The 18027-nt window shown below is 44.6% G+C and overlaps 1 protein-coding gene across 2 annotated transcripts in view; it reads left to right on the top strand.

The window, feature by feature from the left end:
• Positions 1 to 18027, top strand: part of LOC121579963 (nectin-3-like protein) — a 61199-nt gene that overhangs the window by 32771 nt on the left and 10401 nt on the right. The window contains exons 2-6 of one of the 2 annotated variants that reach the window (XM_041894986.2): positions 5589 to 5936; positions 9728 to 10027; positions 10256 to 10373; positions 10515 to 10666; positions 13460 to 15871. In XM_041894986.2, coding sequence (XP_041750920.1) covers positions 5589 to 5936; positions 9728 to 10027; positions 10256 to 10373; positions 10515 to 10666; positions 13460 to 14136 — 1595 coding nt within the window. In that variant the 3' untranslated portion in view covers positions 14137 to 15871. Of the gene's footprint in view, positions 1 to 5588; positions 5937 to 9727; positions 10028 to 10255; positions 10374 to 10514; positions 10667 to 13459; positions 15872 to 18027 lie in introns of those variants that run through there. The other variant, XM_041894987.1, reaches the window with a different exon arrangement.

The raw sequence follows: 18027 nt of genomic DNA, 5'->3' as shown, positions 1-18027 counted from the left end.
TGCATACATTTTTCATACTGGCCCCCCGTGGGAAACGAACCCACAACCCTGGCGTTGCAAGCGCCATGCTCTACCAACTGAGCTACAGGGGACTGATTCATTTTGATACTGTAGAAAATGACATTTCATTTGTTTCTCTGAAAGTGCAGTTTTCACAACTGTTTATTAAGGCAGATCATGTCATCACAGGAGCATTGAGGGAGGAAAGCATTTGTTGGTCTTTCTCCTGATGGTTAGGCGATTACATTGAAGATCATGGTGAAAGAGGCTCTCTTTCTCTTTCCGTCTCTCTGCTTTTGAGGGGAGCCTAAAAATAACAACAGAGTAGATGAAAGCTCTGATCAAGCAGATCTCTAGTGGTCTGGTTATTAACAGGATATATAACAATCTATGGCAATTTAAACCACCCGACTCCCATTATAAAAAGTCTCCATCTTAAAGTTCCAGTTTCAGAAGTTAACACCGAAACAGCCACTCTCCTCTCCTGGACAACAGAGGATGGTTCTGTTTTACAGTTCCCCTCATCAGAACCTACGTCCTGTAGGTCCTCCTCTGTGGATGAAGCTCGGCCTCTGCTGGATTGCAATGTGGTCTTTCAAGCATCACCTGTTTGGAGTGAGTAAATGCCCTATTGTGGAATTCCTGGCTGGGAATACAGTCACTGTGTGTAACTATCTAACTAAATGAGCCACTTGGAAGTGACACAGCTGCCAGTGATCTTTGACATGTCTAGCAAGAGTCAACAGATGTCCAACAGTAAACACAATGCTGTGTTTCCACCTTGTAGACCTAAGAGCCTTGCAAAGTCAACTGTGGTCAATGCAGGGCAGTACATTAATTTGGAAAATTCACAGACCTCTAGTCGTTGTGCTGCAAGCTAGGAAAGAATCAGAGAATTCAGGGAGGGATTACAAAGACTTTCTGACTGTTTCCAGTCCTCTTTGTCTTATCCCACCCCTATGAAATGCCACGCCACTTAACTCAACCGTTAATCTCCAGGGCATGACAGGACGGTCAGAAAATGTTCTGAGAATTTTTGCATTCTTCGATTAAACCCTGTCCTTTAACGAATGGTCCTTGTGTTGATTTTCCCCTCCTCTCTTCCCTCCTTCCTCTCCTTCCTCTCCTCCCTCTCTCCTATCTCTGTCATTCTCACCCTCTCTGTGCTCAGGTCTCAGGTTCAGAGGTTGGAGGATTGGAGGGGTTGTTAGGGGGACACTCAGGAAAAAACGTCTGTTTTCTGTTGGGGGGACTGGGAGATTGGGCCCGGGATTGTTGTTGGCACGACAAAAACAGGCGGAATGTTTGGAGTCCGTTGCCAAGCAATGCTATACAATGACGTCTTCCCACTGGCAGCTTGTTGCAATTAGTGATGTCGTTGAGGGGGCTGGCGGGGTGCAGCATGGTGGTATTATTGTGATGTTTGGCATTTATTCTATCTGGGACTCATTCCTTCCACTTTTTTTTTCTCTTCGCCAGAATCTCTTAGTGATACATTTGTTTCCTCTCATCTGTGTTTCAGATTACCCTCTCCTTCCTTTCGCCTGTTTCCTCTCCCTCTGTATTCCCCTGTTTCCTCTCCCTCTGTATTCCCCTGTTTCCTCTCCCTCTGTATTCCCCTGTTTCCTCTCCCTCTGTATTCCCATGTTTCCTCTCCCTCTGTATTTTCATGTTTCCTCTCCCTCTGTATTCCCATGTTTCCTCTCCCTCTGTATTTTCATGTTTCCTCTCCCTCTGTATTTTCATGTTTCCTCTCCCTCTGTATTTTCATGTTTCCTCTCCCTCTGTATTTTCATGTTTCCTCTCCCTCTGCATTCCCCTGTTTCCTCTCCCTCTGTATTTTCATGTTTCCTCTCCCTCTGTATTCCCCTGTTTCCTCTCCCTCTGTATTTTCATGTTTCCTCTCCCTCTGTATTCTCCTGTTCATCATATTGCCATATCTCATCCCTTTCTCTTCCTCCCTGTTTCTGTCTCTGTCTGCCTCCTGGTTTCTGTCTCGGTCTCCATCTCTCTATTTCCCTCTCCCCCTCTGTCTGTGTCTGTGGACCGCTGCTGATCTTAATGCTGTGTGTGTGGACAGTGTGGACAGGCCATGTAAATTACTAGAGGGGATGACAGAGCTTTAGGGGGTAGTTCTGATTGGACACAGGGACAGAGCGAGCAGTTTCACGAAGGGCTGCTTTTAATTCCTGGATCAGGTCAGAAGTAGGGCAGGCAGCATACATACATGTTGTACCAGAATACACTGGCCTGTGTATTATTGTGGTCCTCTGTAGCTCAGCTGGTAGAGCACGGCGCTTGTAACGCCAAGGTAGTGGGTTCGATCCCCGGGACCACCCATACACAAAAAAAAAAAAATGCACGCATGACTGTAAGTCGCTTTGGATAAAAGCGTCTGCTAAATGGCATATTATTTATTATTTATTATTATTATTATGATGGAAAACCAAATGCTGGTTGCTGTGGATTCATGATCAGATCAACACAGATGTCTGTGAATGCTTAGTTTGATGGCACTGACTAAGCTTGTGTTTTGTTTGGAATGTCTTAGCGGAGCTGACGTCAATGCTCTTTCAACTAAATTCTGTAAAAAAAAAAAAAAAAAAGTATTGCTCTCTGCCGACCACACACACACACACACTATTACCAGACATGATTCATGTTTATTGAAAGACTATGATCATCTTCAGATGACACACACATTAAAATGAAGATATCTATACTGAACAAAAATATAAATGCAACATGCAACAATTGAATACACAGAGTTACAGTTCATATAAGGAAATTAGGCCCTAATCTATGGATTTCATATGACTGGGCAGGGGCCCACCCACTTGGTAGCCAGGCCCAGTCACTGGAGATCCAGGCCCAGCCAATCAGAATGAGTTTTTCCCCACAAAAGGGCTTTATTACAGACAGAAATACACCTCAGTTTCATCAGCTGTCCGGGTGGCTGGTCTCAGACTATCCTGCAGGTAAAGAAGCCGGATGTGGAGGTCCTGGGCTGGAGTGGTTACACGTTGTCTGCGTTTGAGGTCGGTTGGATGTACTGCCAAATTCTCTAAAACAACGTTGGAGGCGGCTTATGGTAGAGAAATTAACATTCAATTCTCTGGCAACAGCTCTGGTGGACATTCCTGCAGTCAGCCTGCCAATTGCACGCTCCCTCAACTTGAGACATCTGTGGCATTGAGCTGTGTGACAAAACTGCACATTTTAGTGGCCTTTTATTGTCCCCAGCACAAGGTGCACCTGTGTAATGATCATGCTGTTTAATCAGCTTCTTGATATGCCACACCTGGCAGGTAGTTGGATTATCTTGGCAGAGTAGAAATGCCCACTGACAGGGATGTAAACAAATTTGTTGCCAAAAGTTGAGATAAATAATATTTTTGTGCATATGCACAATTTCTGGGATCTTTTATTTCAGCTAATGAAACATGGGACCAACACTTTAAATGTTGCGTTTTATTTTTGTTCAGTATAGTTGATGTCACCCTTGAACACATACTGTATGTCACTGGTTTAAATATGGTTTAAGGACTTTATAAAAGGGATTCCAGCCGTAATGATCGGTGCTTGAGTTTTTTTAAATGAACAGCAAACCTGGTTTCAAAAAACAGATAAAGCAGCACCTCATGGCACAACGCCTCTCCCCTATTTGACCTAGATAGTTTGTGTGTATGTATCGATATGTAGGCTACGTGTGCCATTTTTTAAATTTATGTAAATATGTCCTTGAGCTGTTCTTGTCTATTAATGTTCTGTATCATGTTTTGTGTGGACCCTAGGAAGAGTAGCTGCTGCTTTCGCAACTGCTAATGGGGATCCTAATAAAATACCAAATACCATCCATGATTAGGCTATATGAATAGCTAGTAGGGATGTGCATCTTTCCCTTTCAAGACGATTCGATGCGTATCTAGATACATGGGCTGGGTACGAAACCGGAACGATACGCTTAAGTAGGAAACGATTCCGTTTGCTTAGAGAACGAATCGATGCGATTCAATGCACTAACATTAGTTGCATAAACATTCATTTTCCATTCTAAATTAAAATGTTCTGCTGATGGAGCTCATGAGCTGGCATGTCATTTTTGCAGATTAAGTGTTTGAGCTAGTAATGTATCAATATTTATCGTTTACAAATGAGCTGTGACAGCCAATTAATATATAGCACAACTTTGGATTTCCTCGCAAAAGTGATTCCTCGTTATGGAATTATCAACTTTACCCTGTATATCTAAAATTGACCAAATACACTGATTGTTTAAAGCAAAACTACCAAAACTATTGCTGATGGTGAACCTGAACAATCTAAATAAAATATATTGTAAGCCCCGTTCAGCAGATAGCCCATAGCTAGATGAGGTGTGTCTCATTTTACATTTTAGTCATTTAGCAGATGCTCTTATCCAGAGCGACTTACAGTTAGTGAATACATATTTTTTTATACTGGCCCCCCGTGGGAATCGAACCCACAACCCTGGTGTTGCAAACGCCATGCTCTATCAACTGAGCTACATCCCTGCCGGCCATTCCCTCCCCTACCCTGGACGACGCTGGGCCAATTGTGCGCCGCCCATGAGTCTCCAGTAGGATGTCACTCAACTAATAACAATAACTTACGTAGCAAATTACATAGGTTGTCACTCAACTAATAAAGCTTAATATCACGCAAGCCATTTTAGCATTTGAATGCTGAATGTGATGTGTACGTTCAGGATCAGGCCGCATACCTCGCGTTGGTCAGCGTGCGAAGCTGGGCACAGTGTGCAGTTTGACTAGGCTACTGATATTGCCTGGGGTTGTTCGGCATGCAAAATGACTTGTAGATCAATGACTGTCATCACAGTTACATGCTTTTAGTTCGACACTGAAGGAGAGGATGCATCAGTTCTCACAAAATATGAGGTGTTTTTTGGAAGGTAGAAAGAAAGTAATATGAGCAACAAATACATTATCGAATTGGCTATTCGTAACGTTTGAATTAATTTTCTGACCGATGCATGTTAGATTTGGATCGGTTTGGGGCCCGCAGAACGATGCAGTCAAATCTTAAATATTTGAATCGGGGGCCGATGCGTATCGGTGAATCGTTACATCTTTACTAGCTAGGTGTGTGTGTTTGTGTGTTTTGTCAGAGATATCGCAGCTGTTGTTGTTGTAATACTAGTAGCTTGTCCTCACATGGCCTCCTTACCTATTAGCATACTTTTACACACACGTACATAAGCACTGCATGTGTTTTATGTTATTAGAGTAAATTATGTCGATCTGAGAGACAGATGGAGGGTGTAGAGGGGGAGTCAGTATGCTATTGCCACAGTCCTTTATTGCCGTCATCAGTGGGCATATTGAATTTACAGCCATACACATTACACACACCCACTTACAGGCTTATGTTTCACTGCCCAAGATAAGTACAACTCTTATGATTATACTTAGTGACTAACCACATTCCCCTCTGCTTTTCTCTCTGTTGATACTTACAGTAGTTCTTCAGAAATAATTTAAATGAACTGATTGTTGATGGTGAAACTAATAGTTTTCTCTTTCATTCTCTCCCTCTCTGTGCTCCAGGTGTGGGGGGCAGTCAGGTGTTGGTGCCCCAGAAGGTGAGTGCTGTGTTGGGGAAGAATGTGACGTTGGGCTGTAGCGTGGATGTGGGGGCCAACCTCAGTCTTACCCAGAGTTCCTGGGAGCGACGGCTCCCCACAGGCTCGGTGACGGTGGCGGTGTACAACCCCGTGTTCGGCATCTCCATCTCCCCAGACTACGTACGCCGCCTGTCCTTCCGCTCGCCCTCCTCCCATGACGCCACCATCATACTGGAGGATGTGGGCTTTGCGGACATTGGAGTATATACCTGCAAGGTGGCCACCTTCCCCCTGGGCAACACACAGGCCTCCACCACTGTCAGCGTGCTCGGTAGGAGTGTGTGTGCTTGTGTTGGCGTTGGTGTGTGTGTGGGTGGGTGTCTATTAGAGCTGGGACGATAAACCGGAAATTATCGACACTGACTATACCGATAACTTATCCCAGGCATTTTGCCTACACTAGAGAAATGTGAAGTTTGAAATGAAATACGTTTGCTAATATGGATGATTGTTAATGGGAGAATTAATGTCTACAACCATCAAACTAGTAGTAGTAGTTTAAAATATCATTTAAATCGTTATCTCATCAATTCAGGCAATTTATCGCAATATGGACACCTCCAGTGTCTATCTCTGTGTGCAACACACCTCTTGTAAGTGTAAGTGTATGTGTGTGTTTGTATGGCTAATGGTGTGCTTGTAAGATTCTGAAATGTAATCCTGTATCTTAGTAAAGTGCCTCTTGGAAAATGTATGAATTATGCATAGCCATTGTGGGGGTGAGGCGAGTAAGAGATAGTGGGGGAGAGAGCGAAAAAGAATGGAAGGTAGTGAGGATGAGTGGTTGGAAGAAGGGTTGGTTGAAGAAGGGGCATTGCAATGAGAAGAGTCATGAAGATTTGCAGTGGGGTAAACAGTATGACAGTTTGGTACAGTTGAGAGAGTGAGAGGAGGGGTGAAGGAATAGGAACGAGGGAGCGAGGGAGGGGTGTACAGGAACAGGGTGCTATAATTAGAGCTAGAGGAATGTGGTGGGCAATAAGTTGTGTGTTGCACAATTGAGACGCCCCTCTGTTTTAAGGGATCCCGGGGAGTGAGGGTCGGGGTTAGATAGATTTATCATTCCAGGCAAGGCCATGGCTTACACACACACACACACACACACACACACACACTGTTGTTGAAAGGTTACAGGAAGTCTCTGAGCTGCTACTGCGTAGTAGGACCGGGGAAAAGGAGGGAGATGGAAAGGGGGGCGGAGATGGAAAGAAGGAAACAGCCTGGTGAATGACTGAAAGAGTGTGTGTGTTTGGAACCGCTCCCAGAACATACTCAGGAACTCAACTCTGCTTCCCTAGAGCAGGGTTCCCCAATAGGCAGCCCACGGGCCAAATTCGGCCAGCGGGTGATTTTATTTGGCCCCTGAGCAACAACAACAAAAAATCGGAACATATATACAGTGGGGGAAAAAGTATTTAGTCAGCCACCAATTGTGCAAGTTCTCCCACTTAAAAAGATGAGAGAGGCCTGTAATTTTCATCATAGGTACACGTCAACTATGACAGACAAATTGAGAAAAAAAATCCAGAAAATCACATTGTAGGATTTTTTATTAATTTATTTGCAAATTATGGTGGAAAATAAGTATTTGGTCACCTACAAACAAGCAAGATTTCTGGCTCTCACAGACCTGTAACTTCTTCTTTAAGAGGCTCCTCTGTCCTCCACTCGTTACCTGTATTAATGGCACCTGTTTGAACTTGTTATCAGTATAAAAGACACCTGTCCACAACCTCAAACAGTCACACTCCAAACTCCACTATGGCCAAGACCAAAGAGCTGTCAAAGGACACCAGAAACAAAATTGTAGACCTGCACCAGGCTGGGAAGACTGAATCTGCAATAGGTAAGCAGCTTGGTTTGAAGAAATCAACTGTGGGAGCAATTATTAGGAAATGGAAGACATACAAGACCACTGATAATCTCCCTCGATCTGGGGCTCCACGCAAGATCTCACCCCATGGGGTCAAAATGATCACAAGAACGGTGAGCAAAAATCCCAGAACCACATGGGGGGACCTAGTGAATGACCTGCAGAGAGCTGGGACCAAAGTAACAAAGCCTACCATCAGTAACACACTACGCCGCCAGGGACTCAAATCCTGCAGTGCCAGACGTGTGCCCCTGCTTAAGCCAGTACATGTCCAGGCCCGTCTGAAGTTTGCTAGAGTGCATTTGGATGATCCAGAAGAGGATTGGGAGAATGTCATATGGTCAGATGAAACCAAAATAGAACTTTTTGGTAAAAACTCAACTTGTCGTGTTTGGAGGACAAAGAATGCTGAGTTGCATCCAAAGAACACCATACCTACTGTGAAGCATGGGGGTGGAAACATCATGCTTTGGGGCTGTTTTTCTGCAAAGGGACCAGGACGACTGATCCGTGTAAAGGAAAGAATGAATGGGGCCATGTATCGTGAGATTTTGAGTGAAAACCTCCTTCCATCAGCAAGGGCATTGAAGATGAAACGTGGCTGGGTCTTTCAGCATGACAATGATCCCAAACACACCGCCCGGGCAACGAAGGAGTGGCTTCGTAAGAAGCATTTCAAGGTCCTGGAGTGGCCTAGCCAGTCTCCAGATCTCAACCCCATAGAAAATCTTTGGAGGGGAGTTGAAAGTCTGTGTTGCCCAGCGACAGCCCCAAAACATCACTGCTCTAGAGGAGATCTGCATGGAGGAATGGGCCAAAATACCAGCAACAGTGTGTGAAAACCTTGTGAAGACTTACAGAAAACGTTTGACCTGTGTCATTGCCAACAAAGGGTATATAACAAAGTATTGAGAAACTTTTGTTATTGACCAAATACTTATTTTCCACCATAATTTGCAAATAAATTCATAAAAAATCCTACAATGTGATTTTCTGGATTTTTTTCCCTCATTTTGTCTGTCATAGTTGACGTGTACCTATGATGAAAATTACAGGCCTCTCTCATCTTTTTAAGTGGGAGAACTTGCACAATTGGTGGCTGACTAAATACTTTTTTTCCCCACTGTATATTTTTGTATATTTATGATTTTCGTTGTTGGACATAAAACTGTAAATTCACCAGGAAATCAGCTCAAAGTAATGTTAATTTAGGAAATATGTTCCCAAGTATTCCCACGCATAAATAGAGGCATATGTGATCGTATCCCAATGTAATCAAGGTTTGAAATGATTCAGTTTTTGTCAAATACTATACAGTATCTGTTTGGGATTCTTGTGGTCAAATTTTTGTGTAAAAATGATTTGTAACTATTTTTCTGCCCCCCGACCATCCGCTCAAGGAAAAATTGGCCCATGGCTGAATGTAATGGGGGACCCCCTACTGGAACTCTGACTGAACACTACAACCCTTTCTATCCATATTTTCTCTCTCTCTCTCTCTCTCTCTCTCTCTCTCTCTCTCTCTCTCTCTCTCTCTCTCTCTCTCTCTCTCTCTCTCTCTCTCTCTCTCTCTCTCTCTCTCTCTCTTCTCTCTCTCTCTCTCTCTCTCTCTCTCTCTCTCTCTCTCTCTCTCTCTCTCTCTCTCTCTCTCTCTCTCTCTCTCTCTCTCTCTCTCTCTCTCTCTCTCTCTCTCTCTCTCTCTCTCTCTCTCTCTCTCTCTCTCTCTCTCTCTCTCTCTCTCTCTCTCTCTCTCTCTCTCTCTCTCTCTCTCTCTCTCTCTCTCTCTCTCTCTCTCTCTCTCTCTCTCTCTCTCTCTCTCTCTCTCTCTCTCTCTCTCTCTCTCTCTCTCTCTCTCTCTCTCTCTCTCTCTCTCTCTCTCTCTCTCTCTCTCTCTCTCTCTCTCTCTCTCTCTCTCTCTCTCTCTCTCTCTCTCTCTCCTCTCCCTCTCCCCTCTCTCTCTCTCTCTCTCTCTCTCTCTCTCTCTCTCTCTCTCTCTCTCTCTCTCTCTCTCTCTCTCTCTCTCTCTCTCTCTCTCTCTCTCTCTCTCTCTCTCTCTCTCTCTCTCTCTCTCTCTCTCTCTCTCTCTCTCTCTCTCTCTCTCTCTCTCTCTCTCTCTCTCTCTCTCTCTCTCTCTCTCTCTCTCTCTCTCTCTCTCTCTCTCTCTCTCTCTCTCTCTCTCTCTCTCTCAGTGGAGCCCAAGGTGTATGTGTCGGCTGGCTCGGTGGCTCTGATCGACGAGGGCAATGAAACGGTGGTGGCCACCTGCATCGCTGAGCGGGCCCGGCCCCCCGCCGAGGTCTCCTGGGAGACGGACCTGTTTGGCCAATCAGAGGTGACGCTGCAGGACGAGGCAAACGGCACCACCAGCACCCAGGTGCGCTACCTGTGGCAGCCCACCCGCCATGTCCAGGGTCACGCCCTCACCTGTGTGGTGCGCCACCCTGCCTTGCACACAGACTTCAGGATCCCCTATCAGCTCAACGTGCAGTGTGAGTCTCTCTCTCTCGTGTGTGTGTATGATTTAACACAAGTACCCACGAGACTGCCTTTACTCTTCATAATCATTCACACATAAGTAATGTCTATGATGCTGTAATTTCAGCAGACTTGATTTATTGATTTGTGTAATTCCACACAAAAAATTGTGGGGTGGGTGAGTTTTCCACTTTTTCCGATTCTGTCTGTTGCCCCTTCTCTGTGTCGTGTCGTCTCTGCAGACGCCCCAGACATCGTGGTGGTAGGTTATGATGGTGACTGGTACGTGGGCCGTGAGAACATCCAACTGACCTGCAAAGCCAAATCAAACCCACCAGCACACCACTTCAAATGGATCAGGTTTGTGAGCGTGTGCGCTCACCGCTCGTGTTTTTATGTGTGGACAAATTAGTTCTCACTGCAGATTGAGCGTTGAACCAGTGTTTGTGTATAATTGTGTCCGGCTGTCTTTCATTTTATGTAATTGTGTGTGTATCCAAGACTGGACGGGAACATGCCAGAGGGGGTGGAGATGGTGAATAACACGTTGCTGTTTCTGAGGCCCCTCCAACGGAATGACTCTGGAGTCTACAGGTGTGAGGTTGCCAATGACATCAACCTACGCAGCAGGGACCTGCGGATACGCATACAAGGTGAGCGGGGGAAAGAAACACTGCTGAATATGCACACAGCTTGTTATTCCACACGTATTCTCCCTGTCTCTCTTAGGGAGAGCTTTAAACATATTCTGGCCTTGAAGCTTTCAGTGTCAACATAATACCATGGAGATGAGTCATGATTTATCTATATGGATAATACTGTCTTTGTGGCTCCCGCTACTAAACACTTTTTGCATTTTATGCTTTTGTAACAACAGCATTTCCATAAAAAATGTAATAAAGAAACATGATCCATCCAGCATTTCGTCATTCTAGACCCCAGTCCGTCTAAGTTTGAGGGTGTGTCAGTGTTTGAAATTAAGCGAGCTGCCACGCTGTATTAGTGCAGATTATTTCCGGTCCTCAGATGTAAGAGTCTTAATTAGGTCCTGATTAGTCTTGATTAGGTCTCCAGATGTTCAACAGGAGAGGAGATCTCCCTGGTTCTCTGGCCAAACCCCTTCTGTCTGCTCATCCCCAAGACATCATCCTCTAGGACCACTAACTCACTCCTCCACTCTCCTCTCCTCTGTCGTTCCCATGGCTTGGCATGTGTCTCTGCGGCCCTAAACCTCTCTTCCCCTTAATGGAGCTTTCATTTCAGTATCACATTGACTACTGTACTGTACATCTCTCTCTCTGCTCCATCTCTCCACTCTCTCTACCTCTTTCTGTCTCTGTCTCTTTCCGTGTCTGTCTCTCTTTGTCACGCAGTGAAAGGCAAAAGCATGCAGCCTTGACTGAGAGATGAGGGCGTCCCAGATTCATAACATTCACCAGCACTTTTCAACTCATATTCATTATTTATGAAACCTTTTTTGTTGCTTTTCCCTTTGAGAGGAGCTCTGTGGTTTTGTGTGTGGTGTGTTGTCTCTGTGTGCACGCCTCTGGGGGTGTGTGTGGTGTGTTGTCTCTGTGTGCACGACTCTGGGGGTGTGTGTGGTGTGTTGTCTCTGTGTGCACGACTCTGGGGGTGTGTGTGGTGTGTTGTCTCTGTGTGCACGCCTCTGGGGGTGTGTGTGGTGTGTTGTCTCTGTGTGCACGACTCTGGGGGTGTGTGTGGTGTGTTGTCTCTGTGTGCACGCCTCTGGGGGTGTGTGTGGTGTGTTGTCTCTGTGTGCACGCCTCTGGGGGTGTGTGTGTGGTGTGTTGTCTCTGTGTGCACGCCTCTGGGGGTGTGTGTGTGGTGTGTTGTGCGCCCAAACGTTCGTGCAGTGTCTCCGCATGGTGTCGCATAATTCATATGATTCAAGTGGAATTCACAGGGCCATAACGTCAGAGATCTATATCTCTACAGACATCTGACCTGGAACTAGGAACTAAGACTGGAGTGTCATTTTATGTCCCTGTTTGAACAACTTCACAATGTCACTGAACACTTTTAGAGGGAACCTTTCACACATGATGCAGCAGACACATCACTCAGTCCTAATCCAATCATAACCACAATGGTTAAATACAGACTCAGCAAGTCCGGACAGAAATACTAGCAGATGGAATACGCACAGCAGATTGACCAGAGATGTGACAGCATGTCCCATCTGTGATACTAAGCTGTTGATTAAGGGTGCATGATCATGGTTCATCTGGCCCAAAGAACATTCTAGGGGGTATTTGAAGATCTGGATCAAGTCATTAACGCATATGCCCAAAACAGTTGTTCAAATTGACTGATTGGATGAATTGTGAAGGAGTGATTCACCCTTTTTGCCCATCTCTTTACCCGAGTATCCATCCCTGAACCAATCCCTTCTATCTTAGTAGTCCTTCCCATCTCTCCAAGCCCCTAACATCAGTGCTGACTCTATTCTAGACATCCCTCCTTCCTACCTGTCATTGTCTCACAACATTATCCATGGCAATGACATGTTTATCTTTATTTGAAATGCTCAACATAAGCTCTTCATAAAGCCCTCATAAGCACACATAACAGGCACATCATTATCATTAAAGTGTTAATCAGTTAGTTCATTCAACCTGATTTTAATGGAGGTAGCTACAGTACGTCATGTGAGTGTCCCTCAAACCTAACAGTAGATCTGTGCAATCCGGAACAAATCTTCTCTTCCCTCTTGCATAGATTTACAGGCAAGGAACATAGTGACTAACAGTGTGTATGTCATGTTGCCTCTAGTTGTCAGCCAGCATTATGTGGGCATTATGAACAGGTTATACCGTACTACTTCAAATAAGGTGTTACAGACACTAACAAAAGCCAGTCAGCATTGACTTCAATTGATGATTGTTTTAAAAAATGTGTTTTTGCTTTGTAGATGACTTAGTTCCTGATCACTCATCTCTGGTTCCTAGACTAGTAACATCACATCCCTCTGCCTTACCTTTCCATTATTTTGTGAGTAATGTAATAATGCTCACTTTCACAGTCGCTGGTTTGCTACAGCTCAGCCTACAGCACATTTGGCTGCTATAGGCTGCATGTAATTTTGGGTACATTAGCTCAGTCCCAAGACATCAACAGTTAATTTACCACATCTATACATTTTTAAAGGCAACTTCTATCCTCAAGTGGTCTGTCAAGACCTAACAACAACAACAACATACTTTGTTCAGACATGTCATTGCAAACCAGAGGCTGTTATGAGCATGTCGTTTTAGATGTAGAAATGTAGGTAGTATTTTCATGTCAACCTATCCCCTTTCAGTAATATGCTGATTTAGTTGGCATTGACATTCTCTACTTTTCTGTCTGCCTTTCCATCCCTCCCTCCCTGACCCTCTCCTTTCCCCCATCTCCCCCTCTACTCCCACCCTGCCTCCCTCCATTAGATCCTCCCACCACATCCATGCCCTCCACCACCCCTGTGCCTGTCCTAACCGGCTCTGCTTCCTCCTCTGTGGGAGACAAGCGACGGGTCCTCTTCACCTCCCCCACCCTGGCAGCCCTGCCCCCCGACAACCACCTGGGCACCATCGTGGGCGGGGCTGTGGGCGGAGCCTTGTTCCTCCTTCTGTTGCTGGTGCTGGGCGGGGTCTGTTACCTACGGCAACGGCAGACCTTCCGTGGGGACTACTACACTAAGCAGTACGTAGGGCCTTCAGACATGCAGAAGGCTCCTCCACAGCATGAGCTCCACCCCACCAAGCCTGCCAATAACGTCTACCTAGACAAGGACCGCGAAGAGTGGGGCGACCGCGAACGCCTCCACCTGCATCCAACATCAACAACCATCATGAACAACCACAACCACAGAGAACCGGAGTGCCAGCCCAACGGCCTCACGAGGGCGATGAGGAACGGAGACCACAATCACCATGACCACGACCACCTGCGTAGCTACCCCAGCCCCCACCAGATAGGCCATGCCAGATACGCTGCCAAGTCACACCCACTGAGCACCTGCTCCCCCTACCTGTCGGATGACTGCTATGACAGCGGGGCCGAGGGGGACTATGTCTCCCATACGGATGGCTCAGTGATCTCACGCAGGGAGTGGTACGTCTGATCCCACCACCACCACCAGGCATGCTACCCTGCCACCAGACTCTGTCACCAGAGAGAAGAGAGGAGGATTTCATACATTATTTAAGAAAAGAGAATACTCACATGTTCTGACTCTCTACATCTCTCTCTCTCTTTCTGTCTCGCTTTCTCACAAGCTCATGTGTTTGGACATTGTCTTTTTACTGTAGTTCTATCTTGCTATTTTTCAACATGGTTTGTCATTTCTCATACAAGAGGTATTTTCCTCTGATTTTGATCCTCATCATGGAAGGTGTGTGGATTGCCTAGCCACACTGTGTGGACATGCCTTCATTCTGCACTAGAGGACAAATCTGTTAACTAGTTAATGTGTGGTTAGGGATCACAGTTCACTATACATACACTACTGGGTCTGCCTCATGGTATTGTTTTGATTGCAAGCCTGCAGCAATTTTCCTTTTAATGTTAATTACTTTGTATACAAAGGCAGCACTCTTGTGCCATTTCAGTTAATAATTCTTTAAATGAAATTAAATCAGAGAGAAACTGTCCCCAAAGAAAGATGGAAGAAGGAAAGAGAAATCAAAAAGTGGAGTGTATTTACTTGTCATTCCAGATTTCATTTCTTTTTGGTCTATGGTTTGGTACCCACAGAAAGGGGAAATAATTTACAGATTTCTGGCACGTACATTTGTTGTAGTAGCTAAGTGGATAGCATGTATACAAATCACACAACATTATACTCATTATGTGCTGTTCCACACGTATGTGTGAGTGTATTATTGGTACCAGTGCCAACCTCGTCAGTATTGTCAGATAGCATTAGATGCTGTCATTGCAGCAGGATGTCATAGGTTAGAACTATGTCTGCAATGTTATGTATCAGTGTGGTGGTTTGTCTCAGATAGCAGTACAGTAATGATAACTAACGAGTTAAAACTGAGTATTAGTTAACTTGTATATTACCTCTTCATACAGAGATTTTCAGCCCTTAATAGAAGAAAAAATATTAAACTAGGGATCCCTTTTCACAGATGAGGGGATGGCTGTATGTTCAGGAGCTACATGCATTCTGTAAGCACCCTCTTCCTCTATTTATGTGTGCTTTTCTATATATAATCTGAAATGCCCATAGAAATAGAGTACCATTTATAGGCTCTCCATATTTCGAAGAAAACAGTGAATGGGCATAATACTTCTACTTCAGTTTTGTTATTTCATCTGTGATACTGTGAAGTAAATAGAGAATCATTGTTCTCCGTCGTCTAGTGAGATTTCCTCTGTTACTCGCGGCTCTGGGTTCAGTTATGTGACCGGTGCCTTATCCCAGAAGAGCAGTAAAGTGAGTAGTACAGTAATAAAAAAATAATAATATGGTAATGTTATTTTTACAGACAGAAGTGCAAGGCCTGTTTGGTCCTCTGAGTGAGACGTTTGTTGCCTTTTGTTGTTAGTTTTTTGTTCATTTTTGATTGAGGGATTCTCTTTTTGTGACGCATCTTCTTTTCTGTCTTCTCTCTAAGTCATGAAGTTTGATGATAGCATTATTTTTGCTCTTACAATGAATGACATTTGCAACGTCTGAGTTGCAAAACACCTAAACAAAGCTGAACTAAGCTAAAAGGATGATAATGATATTATTGTACAGTTCCTATATGGCAGTGTTCTGTCAGGGCAGCAGAGTTAAAGGGATAGTTCACCCAAATTACAAAATGACATTGTTTTCCTTACCCTGTAAGCAGTCTATGGACAAGGTATGATTGCAATCCATGCTTTGGTTTAGATTCAAATCATCTATAAGTGACTTTGTTGAGCTTCACAATCAATTTTAGATACTTTTGGATGATTTGGACATGATGCGTGAAAAATGCTAATATCGGTCCAATGACTTGAATGGGATGTGTCCCACAAATGCTAAAACATTAGCATGTGGAAACAGTGCCTGGGAAACTCAACCAAAGCATGGATTGCTGTCAGACCTTGTCCATAGACTGCTTACAGTGTAAGGAAACCAATGTGTCAATTTGGGTGAACTATCCCTTTAAGTGTGCATGGTATATAAGAAAATGAAGTGGGGATTTTTGTTTAGTTCTTGTACAAAGTCTGAGAGAATGGAGAGTGGAGCACCCCACCACCTCACCAGGGTTGACCTCCAACTGTATTTCACATTCTCCTTGCAAGCACCTTCCCATTGTGTTCATGCTTGTTCTGTATATAAGAGAAGAGCTACTGTAAGTTTTAAAAATATATAATTCAAGAAAAAATAGAAAATAATCACATGCTGTATCATCAACGACAATAAGCATTATTTTGTACAGTACATCTTTTTTTTTTATATACTTTTGTTTTCAATAAAGCACCTTTTTTTCTGTGAGTTGCATTTCCTGACTGATCTGCGCTCCTAAACAAGCATCCTCAGGCAGCTACTGTACTCTCAAACTGATCATTCTCCTCCCTGTGCTCTTCAAGGTGACGTCATCTTTAGCTCCCTCACTCATCATACAGCCTGTGCGCCGGTGAATCACTGTGTGGACATGGAGAGCACACACTCGCAGAGTAAAATCTTCCAAACAAATCTATATCAGGTTACTGCCATTATCACAAGCCAGCGTTGCAATATGAGATTTCATTAGTTTTTTGCTCTATTTGACTGCTGCCCATCTCTTTCCCTTCTCCTTCTCTCTCTTACTCTGCCTCTCTCCAAATGCTTTTTGTAGAAGTCAGCAGAGATTTAAAAAAAAAAAAAAAAACTCTCGTCTTTAGTCTCTTTCCCCTCTCTGGTTCTCTTGTCATCTCTCGTCTGGCTTTGTGACAGAACAGAAATTGCCCCCTGCTCCCCTCTACAGCTTGTCTCCTTTGTGAATTTCCCCTGTGCCTCTCTCCCAGTATTTCACAGCTGGTGAAATCAAATGGTTAGTGTTTATATCTGCCCCTGAGTTCCCCCTCTCTGGGCCATTGACTCTGTCCCCATGGCAACAGTCTCATCTGGAGCTGGTGACAGAGGCGGGCTCCCTCAGGGCCCCACTGCATGTACCTGCAGACTGAGAGAGGGGGTCAAGAGCGGGGGAGGGGAGCAAGGTCAAAGGGGCTGTTGAAGGACGGGAAAATTAGAGGATTGGCCATCAGACATGAAATGGCCCATTATGATAAGCTGCCAGTTGCATTGAGGTGGCTCTGCAGGGTTAAGAAATAATTTGGGACCTTGGCATTGTGTTCGTGTATGTCATCAAGACACCGCTTTTCCAGAAAATCTTCTTTCTGCTCGACTCTTATTTCAGTAGATTGTGTCCATGAAAGTTTTGCAAGGCCTCGTTCACCTTGGACTGGAACATGCCTAATTATATTGTACTGAGTGGACTGTTGATTTTACACCAGCTCTCCAGCAGTAATGATTTTCAGTCTGTTATGCTTGAATTACGTTGAATCCCCATTTAAAAAATCTATTAATTGATTTGTCTTATCTATCACCTTCAGCAGATATGAAGAGATTTTAGGTATACTTTACGAACCAGAGTCGACCCATAGTGCAGACAGCAGGGTAGTGCACAATCTTAAATTAATGTGAAAATATTTAATTTAGAAATCAGTTTTTAAATGAAGATTGAGTTTGACTGTAACAAACAGAGAGTAGTGGGGACCACCAGTACCGTGCCCCACTGTGCAGCTAGCTGGTGTCTAATTGGGACAGATGCCTGACAGGGTGACAGACCACCCACACTCTTCCTGTCCCGCCGCCTCGTCCCATCTGATCCGCCCACTATATGAGCATCTGCTTCCTCAGGGCTCGCTGTTGTCCCGGTAACCACATGACCCTTGACCTTGCTGTTAAGATTTTAGCGTGGGTGACTGTCTCAGGGGGCATCTGCTGGCCCCTCCCACCCTCAGTTTGACCTCTGTAGGTCAGTGAGGTGTG

Source organism: Coregonus clupeaformis, chromosome 13, assembly GCF_020615455.1.
Source record: "Coregonus clupeaformis isolate EN_2021a chromosome 13, ASM2061545v1, whole genome shotgun sequence".
Lineage (NCBI taxonomy): Eukaryota > Metazoa > Chordata > Actinopteri > Salmoniformes > Salmonidae > Coregonus > Coregonus clupeaformis.
The sequence above is the reverse complement of the archived record's forward strand: the minus strand, read 5'-3'. Positions and strand labels throughout refer to the sequence as shown.